At 37.6% G+C, this 15,428-nt stretch overlaps 1 protein-coding gene across 1 annotated transcript; it reads right to left on the bottom strand.

Moving 5' to 3' along the window:
• Positions 1-36: 36 nt before the first annotated feature.
• On the bottom strand, positions 37-13,736 carry sgk3 (serum/glucocorticoid regulated kinase family member 3). Its single transcript, XM_015015529.1, has 17 exons — positions 13,472-13,736; positions 8,213-8,393; positions 7,920-8,003; positions 7,720-7,792; positions 7,543-7,618; positions 6,635-6,710; positions 6,408-6,457; positions 6,271-6,328; positions 5,469-5,552; positions 5,252-5,383; positions 4,698-4,810; positions 3,163-3,199; positions 2,754-2,840; positions 2,482-2,577; positions 2,188-2,343; positions 1,182-1,271; positions 37-844 (listed from the first exon to the last, which is right to left on the bottom strand). The coding sequence occupies exons 2-17, from the start codon at positions 8,306-8,308 to the stop codon at positions 674-676; spliced, it is 1,479 nt and encodes a 492-aa protein (XP_014871015.1). The 5' UTR covers positions 8,309-8,393; positions 13,472-13,736; the 3' UTR covers positions 37-673.
• Between the last annotated feature and the right edge of the window lie 1,692 nt (positions 13,737-15,428).

The raw sequence follows: 15,428 nt of genomic DNA on the forward strand, positions 1-15,428 counted from the left end.
ACATCAGCAGCTAAAAATACTAATAAACACACAATATAAACTTTTGCTTTGGTTTTTTTAATCATTACTGCAGAAGTACAGGTCAGCTGAAGACAAGTATTGTGAATTTCTAATTATATGAACAGATGTGTTGAAGGAAATAAAATCAAAAACAAACAATCCAGTATAAAAGGAAAAAAAAGGAAATTGTTAGGCAACTGAACTAGCATGACAAATAAACCAAAAATGCTTATAATCCACTTGTTCCCCAAGTAGAACCTCCATACAACAAGCATTTGTTTATTATTTTATAAGAATATGGACTAACTCGATAGGATCTTTCTTTGTAAGTACAGTGAACTGTTCAAGTTTTCAAACGCCTGCTTATTGATTTTATTTCAGGGATAATTTTAAGGCTCATTTTTTGTAAAGACCTGAAATCACATTACCAAGTGAGGACATTAGCTGAATTCTAAAATATAGCATCTGTTATATATATATTCATATAAATACAAAACAGGTAAAATATAAAGACTTTCTTCCAATCAATATCTGTTTTAAATGCAGGTTATTCTCTGTTGGTTGCTTTGGCTTCACAGGACAAATAAACCTCTTTGTTCTAACTTTTTTCCCTTTAGTCAAAAAAAAAATGTTACAATTGTTAAGGCAAATGAGGAACCCCACTGGGGACGTTTCATTGGAATGAATCATCAGAAGGCGGGGCATAAGAAAAGCCCAAAAAGGCATCGTCAGCCTCCATAACGCTGGCGTTGACAATGGAGTGTTCTTTAGTCCAGCAGATGGAGTTGGGAACCATCTCCTCTGTGAACTCGGGATCAAAGTTTGCGATATCGCTGGAACAGCTCTGTCAAAACATTCAGAAATTGCATGGCTCAAAACAACAAAATACATGTCTGTATAATGACAGACAGTAGGAAAAAGTGTCTCAGAAATGTTAAGTTACATTTTAAATGCAATGACGGAAAATTTGTCCTGCAAGATACATTGCATTATGAAATGCACAACACTGCATGAGCATAGGAACTGGATTTTTTTTTTTTGCTCAACTGATTTTAAGTAGGCATATGATATTGATTACTTCTATACTGAAAACATATTGTTCTAAACATGTAATCCAATTTTATGCCAAAGTTGCATAAAATTGACAAGACAGTCAAGGCAAATGTAAATAACATATTTACCACATTAGGTGTAAATGGAGGTGGGATCTTTTTCTCTTCAAGATCCTTCCAGTTTATTGATAAGAAGAAATTGTGGGTTTTGATCTCATTCTGAAAAAAAAAAAAAGACATAAACCAGATCATGACTTTCTATTGGTCAAAGGGTTCCTATACATTTGTGAGGTTGACATTTCATACTTTTCCAAACTCACATTTCCAGACCTGCCTCTTTTTCTTGTCTAAATAGGAAGGCTTATAAAGGGACGGACGATGGATGGAAGGATGCAAGGACTGAAGGAACAAAGGAACTGAAGGACAGAAGGAAGATGAGAACAAAGGAAGAAATGGGGGACTGAAAAAAGAAAACAAAGGAACAAAAAAGGAAGGCAAGCATTTGGATAGATGGTTGAAAAATGGATAGAAAGACAGCTTTTAGACAACAGGAAAAGAAATAGAAATATTTCCATACTCTGTTTTCTCCCTCCCCCAATACTCTCTGGGAATAACTTTAATCAAATTCTATACTTTTCCAAACTGTGCAGAAACTCTGTTCCCAGATCAGCCAGCAGAGGGAGCTAAGAACTAAAACAAATTTAATTTTAATTGCTTTGTAGGTTTTGTCTCATTGCAGGAACAAACTTCAGAGTTTATATTGGGCCTGTCAGTTACGGTGAGGGGTCATCATGTGTTAGTAGGTTCACACTTGTTCACACTTGTGCTTATAGCTTATGATAGTCATGTAAACAAAATCTGCTTTAGCTTCTCCACAAGTTGAGCTCTGACCTGCTTGGTAGTTCCTATATAGGCATTTTCTGAAGGCAATTGGTTGCCCTGGATTTTATTTAGGGGTATCAGATTTAAGGAAGCCGAATGAAACAGCATGTGCTACTCTTCAGATTTTTGTTTGCGAAAAACAAAACTTTTACAAATATTTATACACCACTCAATATCATACGTTGACGTTTGTGGTCGTAGGATGAAAATCTGAAAAAGTTTAAGTAAAAAGAACATGTGAATTAACACTCACAAAGTCGTCTCTGGAGCCCAGTCTGTGTGTGCGATCTTTCTCCAGCAGACCCTGAAGGAGAGACCAGGCTGTGGTGGAAGCTCCAGGGCGCATTGCTAGCGGTTTGTGGAGAATGTTGTCATACATCTCATGTGTGTCCCTGCTGTAAAATGGAGGCTAGAGCATAAAAAAAACAAAAAAAACAAATGAACAGCGTTAGCATGCCTGAGTCATTGTGATGATTCAACAGTTTGTGAAGACCGTGAATATAAATGTTCACGTTTGAATGATCGAAACAACTGAAGAGAAACTCACTAAACCAAAGAGCATTTCATACAGCACAGATCCCAGACACCACCAGTCCACGGTGTTATCGTACGGCTGCTTCCTCAGGACTTCTGGAGCCAAATACTGAAGAGCAAAAACACAAATATGACATTTAATTTGATATTTTGTTTTAGTTGACAACGTTTGTGCGGATGCTATCCATTTTCCCTGTCAAAAAGCAACTTAAGCAAATCATTCTTATGTGTTCAACTCAAAGCTTCTGTAAAGGTTGCAGGATATGTAGCAAACATTCACGCTACCTCAGGAGTTCCACAAAATGTAGAGGTGGTATCTGTCTGGGAAATGCCCTCCTTGCACAATCCAAAGTCAGTCAGCACGATATGTCCCTTCAAAGATAAGACGCGGACACTTTTAGACATCGTGCCAAACAAGCACCTCATTATCCCCAGACACTGAGGTCTCCATTGTTGCCAGGAATGCTGCCAGTAAAGTAACCCCGTCAGTCCCATTCACCATGTCCTCGCAGGACACAGTAAGACCTAATCCAATCACATGCATCACCTCCAGATGGAAATTACAAGACATGGTGCACAAATTCCTAGAAAACTGGGGTACAAAGTCTGAGCATGTAAAAAAAACAAAAAAACAAAACTGTCCAACAGAACGACATGCGTGGAATAAATGAAAAATGTAAACATAAACACTCACCTCATGGTCAAGCAGGATATTTTCTGGCTTTAAGTCTCTGGAGGAAAAATAATAACAAATAATTCTTATTAGAAATCAAATATCTGCTTGAAATATAAATTTTTTTAGATCAAGCTTGATCTGCTATACACGGTCTAAAGTTGGAATACACTACGTGGTCAGGCTGTTATCACATCTGAAAGCTGATTTTGCATCTTTTTGAGATAATAATAAAGGGAGTACATGTGTTATTTCTTAATTAAAATGCCTTCGTGGTGAGAACAGAAGAGAAATAAGAAGATATAGACCAGCCAGAATAAACTTCATGTGCCACATACAACATGACGATGCACAAAATATGCTAATAGATGAATGGTGTCACCTGTCAACATTAAAACTGTTTAAATAGCTGTTCATATTGGGATAGTGGACTTAGTTCATTCAAATAATCAGCTCTTTACATCGATTAACTCAACAGAACTAGTTTCCAACGTAACTAGACTGAAAGTATTCATACCTCTTGACCTATTCCACATTTTGTCAAGTTACAAACACAAACTCCAATGCATTTTACCGGGATTTTGCACAATGCACCAACACAAAGTTGTTGTTTTTCTTTATTATTGTAAATTCAGCTCAAGTGGGTTTGTCTGAAACTGAATCGTTCTTCTCAAAGTAGCTCAAGTTCTGTTACGGTGAATGGAGAGCATTGGTACACATCAACATTTAAGCCTTGCAGCAGATTCTCAATTAAATTAGGTCTAAACTGAACGACATGGATGCATTTTGATATAAAATCATTCTGGCTGTATGTTTAGGGTCGTTGTCCTGCTGAAAAGTAAACGTTTGTCCCAGTCTTCAGCCAGAACTGCCTCGTCTTTAGTTTCATGCGTCTTCCAATTAAACATTATTAGCTCCCTTGTTTCTGCTGAACAATAGCATCCCCAGAGCATGATGCCTCCAAGGCCTTGTTTTAAGGTGGGGGATAGTGAGTTATTCTTGCTACTCTTCCATAAAAGATAAGATTTGAAGAATGTACGACCAATTGTTGTGGTGTAAACAGATTTGCCCATCCTGAGCCGTGGCTCTCTGCAGCTCCTTTGGAAGTGGAGCTCCTTGGTTGCTTCTCAGAGTAAATCTTTCCTTTCCTAGCCTGACTGTTTAGATCTTGGCAGGTTTGTCAACATCTTTGCACTTCGGATTAGCCAGGACTTTATCTTTGACATGTCGGCTGTCCTTCTTGGTCTTTAAGATGCTGTTTGTTCTCTAAAAAAAGCTCTAAAGCATCGTAGAACAGCTGTATTTACACTGACAGTCAACTGGTTGTCTAGATTTTATTTAGAAGCTTATAAGTAATAGGGACTAAATGCCATTGCATGCTAGACCTTTCATATTTTCATTAGGAAATCCCATTTCATGTCTTCTGCTCTTCAGCTATGCATTAACCTGTGTTGGTCTTTCACATAAACTCACAACAAACTGACAATATTGTTTAAGTACATTTACAAAATATGTCACAAAACCCCTAACCTTCGGCAAAGCCTGGTTCGGCATACCTGTAAACAATGTAGAGAGAATGCAGATATCCGAGCGCACTTGCCATTTCGGCAATGTAGAACTTTGCTCTCGACTCTGGAAATGTCCGTTCTCTTTGAAGATGAAAGAAAAGCTGAAACGAGAACGTTCCAGTGAATTTTCCCGGGAACACAGCAACATACAGGTTTCATTTTTTTTTTTTTATTTAAATTCAGATTGAAAATGCAGTGATTTAACACAACATCTGAAAAGATTGTGTGCATGCAGAGACGCAGGCTGCCGTTAGTCATTCTCACAGTCACAAATCGCTACTTAAAAAAAAAAAGACTGCGAAACACACTTGACATCAATCTCCAGAGGAAGTCACACTGAAAAGTCATTTTTTTGAGTAATGCCGTAATTTCTGAGAAGAATTTCAAACATGCAGATGTTTGAACCAGAAAATAACCGCTCCAAGGTTATTCCGATCAAAGCTGCTCAGTGCTTCTATCCTGTATTACTTCATTCCACGGCTGAATCATGTGAGTCAGTCTTGTGCACGCGCCTCATTCCCTCCTAAACAGAAACAACTCACTTCTCCTCCATTGACGAAATCCAAGACGAAGTACAACTTGTCTGTGGTCTGGAAGGAATAATGAAGCCCGACCAGAAAGGGGTGTTTCACATTCTTCAGCAGGACGTTGCGCTCTGCCATGATGTGTTTTTGCTGATTGGAAGGATAATTCAGAGGGAGGGTTACAACACAGCAACACCAACGCGCTCATGCGATTGTCGCTGATTTGAAACGTTACCTCTTTCCTATTGAGAATGACTTTTTTCTGTAAAACTTTGACTGCATAATATTTTCCATCGTGTCGCCGTTTCGCAAGGAAAACCTGTGTCGCAAGGAAACACAAAGCAAGTTAGATGTTGCACTCAGAGGTAACCATAGTAATTCCCGAACTGATTTTCACTTCCTGAATGGAAAGGCCAACAGATGCAGAACTAAAACTGAGTTGTTCCTCAGCACAAAACTGAAACAATTTTCATTTAAATAAACTTTAACACATAGGTGCCTCAAAATAGTACTAAACTCCCCCCCCCCAATAAAACGTGACACTCAACATGTTGTCTAACATCTCAGGGTATTTTATTGGGATCATAAAGTAGTCCAAAGCAAAGCACAGTCTAGTAGTGAAGTGAAAGAAAACGGTTTTTGACATATTCTTATAAAACACAAATCTACAAAGTGTGGCAATGCTTTTGCATTCAGCCCCCTTGACTCCGATACCTCTAAATAAACTCCAGCTCAGCCCATCACCTTCAGAGGTCCTTCTGTTCACTAACTCTGAACAATGAGAGGCATTTGTAGCACTGGATTATACTTACAGGTATCAGACTAAAAGATGCCACACACACAATTTAACATTTACTAATTAGGTAACTTTTCAGGCAATACACATTCCTAGATTTTAAAGGGGGGGTCAATACATAGTAGTAGGATATGTTTCTCTGAAGATTTTGGTTTCAATGTGACAAAATGTAAAAAAGTTTAAAGTGTATGAACACTTTTGAAAGGATTGCATATGTCCCAATAACGCAGGGTTCTCCTACCTTTCCAAAACTCCCCTTTCCTATAACTTTTAAAAAGTCGAAGTCTGTAGGCTTTGCCCTGGAAGACAAAGATACAACATTAATGTTTGTCGCTCCTTCCTGGAGGACACAAAAATCACCCAAAGAAGGACACTCACTGTGGATTTCCAGAGGGTCCCAGGTTAATGTTTCTGGAGGTAGAGCTGTTCTGTTAAACACCAGACAAACATTATCTACATTAACTACCAGGACATAACTAACCGAGGAGGAGAGCTGCGAGAGAAGCCACACACTTTTAACAAACATGTTGAGATTCTATCAGGCTAAACCAGGATGCTTTAGAAGCAAACATTTCATACATCTGTTCACACGAGTCTTCGCTTACTTTATCATCCTCGTCCTCAGAGGCATCTGAAAGTTGGTGCTTCCTGTCCATTAGAAGAAAGCTCCTTACATCTGGACTGCCGTGTTTAATTTGGAACAAAGAAATTAATAAAACATCGGTAAGAGTCTCTAGACAAAGCAGAATTGAATAATAAAACTGTAATACTAAATGTTGGTTCAATAAATTTTACATCAGAGTTAAAACATATATATACAAGTATCTTTTAAATGTTAGCAGTGTACACAGGAGAAAAGAAATGTTTCATTTGAGTAGACTGTAGATTCATTTTAAATGAGTAGCAATCATATCAAGCAAAAATCCAATCCAGTGTTAGAAACTAATTTGCACATCATTTAGTGCAATACATATTTACGTAAAATATCAGGAAACCAGTAAGATGTCTCCTAATTGGTCAACACGATTGAAAACATTTTTGTTTTCATTTTCATTAAAAAAAAAAAGAAAAAAAAGCATTTCAACAAATGTTAATAGAAAACATGAACCAAAAAAGAAAACGCCTTCAAAAGTAAAAAATTAAATGATTAAATTAAATGCTTAAATGTAAACAGACAGGAAGAAGGAGCTTCAGCTCAGCTGAGTTGATCCACTTCCTTTCTAATGATCAACCTGACTCCAATGAAAAAGATTGAGCATTTCCATCCACAGGTGTAGCTACTGTTTGACAAGTGTTTTGTCTTGTCCAAGTTGGAGGGGAAGATGGAATGAAAGAAACTATTTGTACTTTACATGAATTAAAGGTCAGGAGAATCTGTAATGGTAAAACTCAATTTCAGGTTTGATCTGGAGTTTTGCGTGGTACTCCATCTCTCCACATCACAATAAATCCACCATTAAAAAAAATGTTGTCATCAAATTATTATTTCCTCCAACATATTTGCAGCACTTACTGGCTGGAAAGCTGAGGATTTGTGACAATCCGCTTGATGAACTCATGCAGCCCCGCTCTTCTTTGCTTGATGAATTCTGTAAGTAAGGATGCATGTTTTGAACAGAAACGGCAAAATACACACAAAATGCATCAATCTGATTATTATTGGAGCCTTCATTTATTAGCACTCACTCACCTGGGTCAAAATTGTCCCCAAATATCCTTTTTGCTGGTATTTTCAAGTTCATAGATGGAAACTGTTTTCTTAACTGAGTTGGAAAGAAAAACAAAAGTAAAAAGTTAGCATCACTGCTATCGTCATAAAATGCAAACAATTCAATCAAAGACTCAAATTTACGGCGTATCACATTTATTTGTGGAGAAAATTGGACTCACTGTGTTATATAGTTTATCAAACTCTGCGTATCGCCTGAAGACAAACCACTCATGTCTTCCAACAGACACCATCACTTTGTAAACCTGAAAAAAAAAACAGAAAAGATTTTCAGATGAACAAATGGCAGAGTGTTTGCTTCATAACTGTGAGACCCTAAACCACAAAGATCCACTTTGACATTTCCAATTAAAAACATACGTGTGTGTGTGTGTATATATATATATATATATATATATATATATATATATATTATATATATATATATGTGTGTGTGTGAATGGAAACAACGCACTGTGTAGCGCTTCTTCTTGTCCCTCTGCTCATTGTGGCAGGGAATGCTGACATTAGGGAAACTGGACTGCTCCTCCATCTTGGGGTCTGTCAGCATTCAGAGGCACCGAGTCGTAAAGTAATGAACTCTCCTGGGTAAGACTTCAAGTGTGCAAGTGGCCAACCCTCATGCTGAGACTTTGCTGCGTAGAAGAAAAGAGAATAGGCCACTCTGAAATTCAGGAAGTGAAACCTGTGTTCATCTGATCTCTAAACATATCATGCGTCTGTTGAGTCCCACTTGGTGGGAAGAAGGCTTTGAAAACTGAAATCAGTTTGATTTTTCATTCAGTCGTCGTCTTGCTGTTGCTAGGAAGGACTCCTGTGCATGTACATGCTTGCACTGTGGTTAGATTTTAGATTTTTTTTAAACAGCAAAATAAATGTACAAAATTAAAAAAAAATAACAGTCAACATTTTGGACCTTTAAAATGACAAACGTCAGCACCTTTCATTCAAGTTTCCAGCTTTGCACGTTTAGAAACTGAGGTTTTTCCATTCAAAATTGTGAACATTTGTAAACAGCAGTTTCCTAGTCTTGCCACTGACTCCGAGTTTAGGTCTGTACTTTAACTAGACCATTCAAACAGACAGATATTCCATTGCAGCTCTCTTCACTTTACAGTTATGCTCTACTTTGTATTGTGTGAGCCACATAAAAATCTCAATAAAAAAGTTTTTTTTTTATGGTTTTGGTATACTGCTTATGTTTGAGATTTTTTAAAGATAATCGCAATAAAAGTCCTATTGAATTTTTAATATTGCATTTTTGATTAATCTTTAGGTCGTCTCAGCAATCCTTTTTCAGATGACCGTCTCATTTATGCATTTTTATTTCCTGTTAGTCAAATAGGCACTCTGAGTTTTTGCCTGCTCATAAGTCAATGACTCAAAGCAATCTGCTGGCTTTCTTTAGACAGAAACTCTTTGAGCTAATTTGAATAATAATAATAATAAATGAGCTTGTTGTACTATTTGAAGACTTGGATCAATTGGAGTGTACGTGCAACTGAATTGAATTTACCACAACTAAAGCCAATCCACTTGCACCACTATATACAATGAAATATTTTAGAAATTATGGTAGAGAGAAGTTTGAGATATTTTAAGGTCAGATTGTAAGCATTTTCAGTTTTTCAGCTGTTAAAAATGCAATTTATCTACTGCTTGCTTAAAGTTTAGCCCATATTAGAAACAGCCTGGGCCAGTGGTCCTTTCAGTTTCTCGAGGAAGAACAACATGAGCCCCACACCGGTGACGACAAATGAGCCGTTGAGCTCGTTATGGCAGACGAATGTTTAACCCACTCCTTCCTTAGCTAAAGCCTATAGTTCCCTCCACGTTTTCACTGCTAATGTATAATTGTAGTTTATTTTGTTGTCCTCTTTACATATGGCAGAGAGATCAGAGTCCATTTCTGACAACCTCCCTCCACTGTCACTGACTCATCCCACGCTGTCGCCCACACGCCTCTCACACATGTGGTCTCTGATATACTCATCTGTTAAATACAATGCCTCGTTAAACCCTTTGAACCCTTGAACTTTTTCGCACCGCTTCTCGCTACAACCCCTTTCAATGCGATTCCAGTAAAATCAAATCCTGCGCAACTCACTGAGTTTAGCGGCCATCTACTTGTTAAAAAAAACTTCAGTCAAAAGCGTATGGATCTCTGAAGACCTCCCCACTGTTAAGCTTGTTAATGGCAGGATCATGCTGTGGAGATGAACAGGAATAGTTTTTCAGTTATTTCTACTTCACATTTATACCAAATTTTTAACACGGCTCAGCAGTTAGCACGTAAAATCTAACTTAAATACGTTTAGGTGTGTTCTTGACATAAAATGTGAAGTGTGTAAATACATTTGCCATGCACTATAAAGCTCATTGTGGATGTGTAATAAACTTTGAGTCCCGAATAGATACAGTTAGGCCCAACAACGTTATTCATACCAAGAAGTTTGTTTCAATGGGACGGGCGTCTTTCTAAAAATGCTAAAACAACGGATGAGCCGATGCAAAACATTGGCATTACATCCAACTAACCTAACTCTGCGGTGGTATGAATAATTAGCCTCCAGAAGAAAAAAAAAGAACACAGAGGAGGAAAAGCAGTGGCGCATAATGACAGGACATGTCTAATTAGACATTGGCCGTACTGTAGACTCTTAGCACTGTACAATCTAACCAGAGAAGAACATCCTCGGAGTTATATAACGTCTACGTCGCAACAAAGCCTTTTGTCAATGGCTCTGACTTGTCCATTGTTTGATGTCAGTGAGGTCAGCCCCAGTTTGTTTAGCAGTTTTTGTCCAAGAAAAAAAACCAACCCTGCCGATTGCTCAGAACACACGGAAAGTCTTTGTGTTTACATTCTCTCCCTCTCTCTCTCCCTCTCTCAGAACGTTCCTGAAAACATCCTGAAAGTAAATGTCTTTAAACGGTCCCAGTCCATGGCCTCTCCATCCAAAACTAGTAAACCCTGCTTTTTAGTTTCACTTTGACTCACGTTTGTGTACACAAACAGACGTGTGATGTTCAAAGTATCTTTCCCTTGAACGCCGAGCTTCTACACAGGACAGCGATTCAGCTGAAGCGAACAAGCCGACGGTGTTTTGTGTTATGAAACCCTTCAAGTGTATGCAACAGAGGCTGGTACATGCAAAAAAAAAAAAAAAAAAAAAGGTTGGCACTTCCCCGGACTGGTTCACATCTGCTCCTGTTTTCATGGCGAAATGGCTCTAAACACATGGGTAGGACCCGCTTTTTAACATTCCAGAAATCCTACCGTCTCAGATAACCTGAGAATGTGCCCTGTGTAACTTATATAAATGTGATCCATTGGCACAAAGACTCCCAAACTACTAAAAACAAATCCTCTGAGGGTAAATGACGACAAAAAGGAAACAGATCAGGTTGTTTGAACCACATCTCTTCAAGCTCTACACGAGTTAAGTTGTGGTGACAGGCTCAACAGGCTACAACAGAGAATCAGAAATAGCACCAGTGAATACCCTGCGGAGACGTTAAAGGTATTTTCTGTATCGCACATGTCGAGGAATTTGAGCCACAAAACCGAAGCCGAGGAGACAGTAGGGTAGGAGGCCTGACATGAATGCTCGGCGAGGCATGTGGCTTCGGATGAACAAAGCAGCGAGCGTGCAAGCTGAGCAGAATTGAGGGAGGAACCTGTTGCATGGGCAGGATGAAAACCTGTTTCAGAAAATAAACAAAGGATTACCGCTTAACGTTTTTTTATGTATCAAACCGTCATTGACAAGAACCCAAATCCGACTGGCTGGGTTAAAAAGCCTTCGTGTTTAAGGGATGACAGTTATTACTACGTTCTCGTGTTGGAATCTAATTAAAATGCAGCAGAGACAGATCTCTGTCAGAGGAAGTGCAGCTGGGCGGCTTGCCTGGCATGAACTCGGTCAACCATGATGCAAGCAGCCGTTCTCTCCATTAACATCGATCCTGAACCTGACGCTACGGCTCGGACGACACGTAAAGACCAACAGGCTGCGCTGACGACGGCTCGCTTTGTGCGCCGGCGATCAAAGATCCGAAACAGAAATCAGGTTCCAGGGAGATAATTTAACTTCTCCTCAGTGCAGGTAGTTTGTAATTATTTAACGGTGTGCAAAATTATTCATACGTCTCGAACTTTTCATCCCGTTTGTGAGGTTTCAACCACAAACTACTGTGTTTTCTACTGGAATTTGATTCATTTGACAAATCAAAATTAACAGAAAAAAATATGGCAGAGCGTGGTGTATTAATATTCAGCCCCCTTTATTCTGGTGCACTTAAATAAAAGATAGAAAACAGTAAATAGTTGTAGATGTACAAATATATCTGTTAATAGGCATCTGGAACTACATCACGTGTCGATTTTTGTTTTTTTCATTTAATTAAAATATAGTTAATAGATCTACAAATAGGATTTATAAACAACAGATTCACAAATACTGATTTAAAAAAATATATATATATATAATTTTTACATCTGAACATTAGGGTTTAAATATTGAATTGAGTTCATTCAAATATTGATTTATACTTCTGAGATGGACTTTTCTCTGAGCAAATCATAGTGGTTTATTGATTTTATTTACTGATAGAATGGGGTCACATTAATTCTTTTTCCTTCTAATCAGACCACAACAGCTATCGGTCAACTTGGATTAATTTAAATTGTGAGGATCCATAAAAACTTGAAAAATGAAGAGGCAGATTTCTAATACCATGTAAACAAAAACGACACAGAGAAATTGCAGGTGTAAAGGGAGAGATAATCAGAGGAAGAGTATTTTCATGTGATGTGTAAGTATTTAAAGGGGAGGTGCTGTGGTCTGAAAGACTGAGCTTTCACTAAAACAGCACCGCATACCCTCCTGCACACACCTTCTGCATAGATAATGTGATAATGGGCACGTCATTACCTGGAGGGGAAAATTGATAAACTAAATACAGGCAAATTATGGATGTTCGCCGGAGTCATCCATCCAACTGTGCTTGAACGAACCTTTGTGTGGGTCTGCAAGGTAATTTCCCAATCTAGAGTATTGTGGTTTGTGGTTATAAAGGTAAACAAAAGAGCTGTGAATAGTTTTACAAGGCTGACACAGCTGCATCAACATTCTTAGTAGGGAACCATGTTGCTAAAACATAATCTGCACAGTCAGAGGATGTGGCACATTTCTAAAGCAATCAGCTACTCCAGCTTTACTGTAGGAGACTTGTTTGGCAGGGTCTTAGTATCTTTCCCTTGTTCCTGGTGCTTAATTTTAAATCTAAACACACATCACGTGTATTAGAGGCAAAAGTCTCTCCAGCAGAGATCAGCGGAGGGAAAATGAGCCAGCGAAGGGAGGAGCTGACCACACACACACAGAAAGACGGACAGAGAAAACGAAGACATGCAGTAGATGAGAGATTCAACAGGCTGTAGTAAGATTTCGTGTGTATAACAACCCATTCAGAAAAAAATCTTACATGATCCACGGAAGGCTGTCAAAGCTAGGCAGAAATGCAGTTAATTCGGCCGCTTTTACATTGTTTGAGTCCGTTAAAATACTCAGTTTTGTCATGTAATGTAATATTTTGAAGCTGTACGATTACATAAAGTAGCAGTAAACACCGTTACCTCAAAAGAGTTAGCCGAAACTACGCTCTTAAAACTAGAGCAAGGGAACTGTTGAACGTGAACATCACGTACCTTACAGTATTTTGATGCTGCGCCCGTTTCTCCTTTTGATTTTTTTGTTTGTTGTTTTTGTCAATGGTGATGTTTAGAACTGAAGCCTTTAAAATGTCCGAACAGGTGACATTTGTCCGTGAGACAAGAGGCTAAACCTCCTCGAAGGACTCTTAAACCAAAGGTGTGTTTTGGTGGCTGTCCATGAACGCCTCACAAATGAGAGAAGCAGGAAACATCGGGCTTTTCCTGCAGCACAAAGTTCCAATGAAATTAGTCACGGGAGCGCGCAGGCAGTTACTGGACATCCGGTGAGGTTTTTCAAAATAAAATCAGGAACTATTTCTCGAGTTACTTTTGTGCCTTTTACATATTTAAATATCTACGTTCAAATGTATTCCTACTTCAAGAAATTTACTAACAAACTTAGACAGGTATAACTATTAAAAACTAGTGATGGGATCTGATTAAAAATTTAAATCGAGTTAACTGTCTGCATTATTAATCAATCGCACTTAATTGCATTTTAACCAAAAACTAAATATCGATAAAATAAGCTAAATTTCCAATTTTTAAAAAACTTCTTTTGATGCTGAATTATTGGATAAATGAGCTAAACGGCAACAATATTTATTGTTTTTAATCTGTTATTTAGGTAATCGCCAGATTGGTGCAAACTGTTTTGGCACCCATTCAGCTTTCTGTTTCAGGATCCCCGAATCATTCGCGTACCCGTCTTCATTTTATTTTGTTAAGTAAGATTTCAATGACAAATAACTTTTGCACATCGGCTTTCTTCTTCCTGTTTCTTACTTTAGTACATTTTCAGATTGCGCTATGTGGACAGAAATAACTTATTTTATTTTCGGCTAGTGGGTTAGTTAATTTCCGCTCTCCACTTCTAAGAAGCGTAACAATGGCAGAAGTTTTGCAGGAACCAATAGTGTCACCTACAGGCAGAAAGTGGCACGACATGCTATAGGATAAAAGTCTCAATTTTTTTAAAAAATACAATAAGTAAGCTAATAAATAAATAAATAAAATTGATGATGATAATAATAACAACAATAATAATAATAATAATAATAATAATAATAATAATAATAATAAACGTACAGATTTTAATGTCAATTTATTTCAACAAAAGCAATAAGTAAGATTAATTAATGGACTATGAACTAAAATAATTATGCAATATATGATATATTAATATAGAAGATTTAATTTCATTCGAACATCGCTTACAACATTATAATTTTTAGGCTCATTGCAACACAAAATCAATTCCCATACAGTTCAGCTGACTTTTGTTGTTGCTAAATTATGTTAACTACTTATTAAATACGTTATCTATTTTTAAAATTATTTATACTGTTTATAAAACTGTGAACAAAATAAAAACAACAGCAAAAGTGTTTTAAAGAGAAAATTGTCGTCAGGAAACAAACATCCAGAATATCCAAACTCTAAGCATGAGTCCACACGATGGCAGCAAAACACAAGTTGCAAGACTGACAATGCAGAACATTCATTGAGGGACTAATGGTTTTCAAACTTTTTTATAACATGTACCACCTCAGTCTTGGGTGGTTTCCAAGCACCACCCAAGACTGACAGACAATTGTATTAGTAAGTAATTACATCTTGTTTGAAGGATCAATTGGAATTATGCGTTCCTTTTTACTCAGAAGCTGAAATTACCAAGTTCAAATTCAGAAAAATTAACCTATTCCTGGACACTGTAATTGTGAGTTGAAAAGACTGATATTTCTCACCAACCCTGACATGCAAATCCAACATAGCTGCCTTGCTAACAAAATGTTTTAATGGCAACCATAGCAAAACACTGACATTTTGCACTGTTTTACACAAAATGAATGCATTGGCTTTTAAGTATTATAAATTTGATCCCTGAAATCCAGAAGTATTTTTTTTTTATTAACTCAGAATTTTAGTCAGATTAGTGTATATCTTTACC

This window comes from Poecilia latipinna, unplaced genomic scaffold (genome assembly GCF_001443285.1).
Source record: "Poecilia latipinna isolate Pla-1442-1.1 unplaced genomic scaffold, P_latipinna-1.0 Scaffold71, whole genome shotgun sequence".
In the NCBI taxonomy this organism is placed as follows: Eukaryota; Metazoa; Chordata; class Actinopteri; order Cyprinodontiformes; family Poeciliidae; genus Poecilia; species Poecilia latipinna.

Coding starts and splice junctions, on each gene's coding strand:
- sgk3 (XM_015015529.1), bottom strand. CDS start 8,308: ATGCTGACAGACCCCAAGATGGAGGAGCAGTCCAGTTTCCCTAATGTC. Junction 4,811..5,251: donor ATTTCGTCAATGGAGGAGAA/GTGAGTTGTTTC, acceptor TTCTCGTTTCAG/CTTTTCTTTCATCTTCAAAG. Junction 1,272..2,187: donor TGGGCTCCAGAGACGACTTT/GTGAGTGTTAAT, acceptor TTTTTTTTTCAG/AATGAGATCAAAACCCACAA.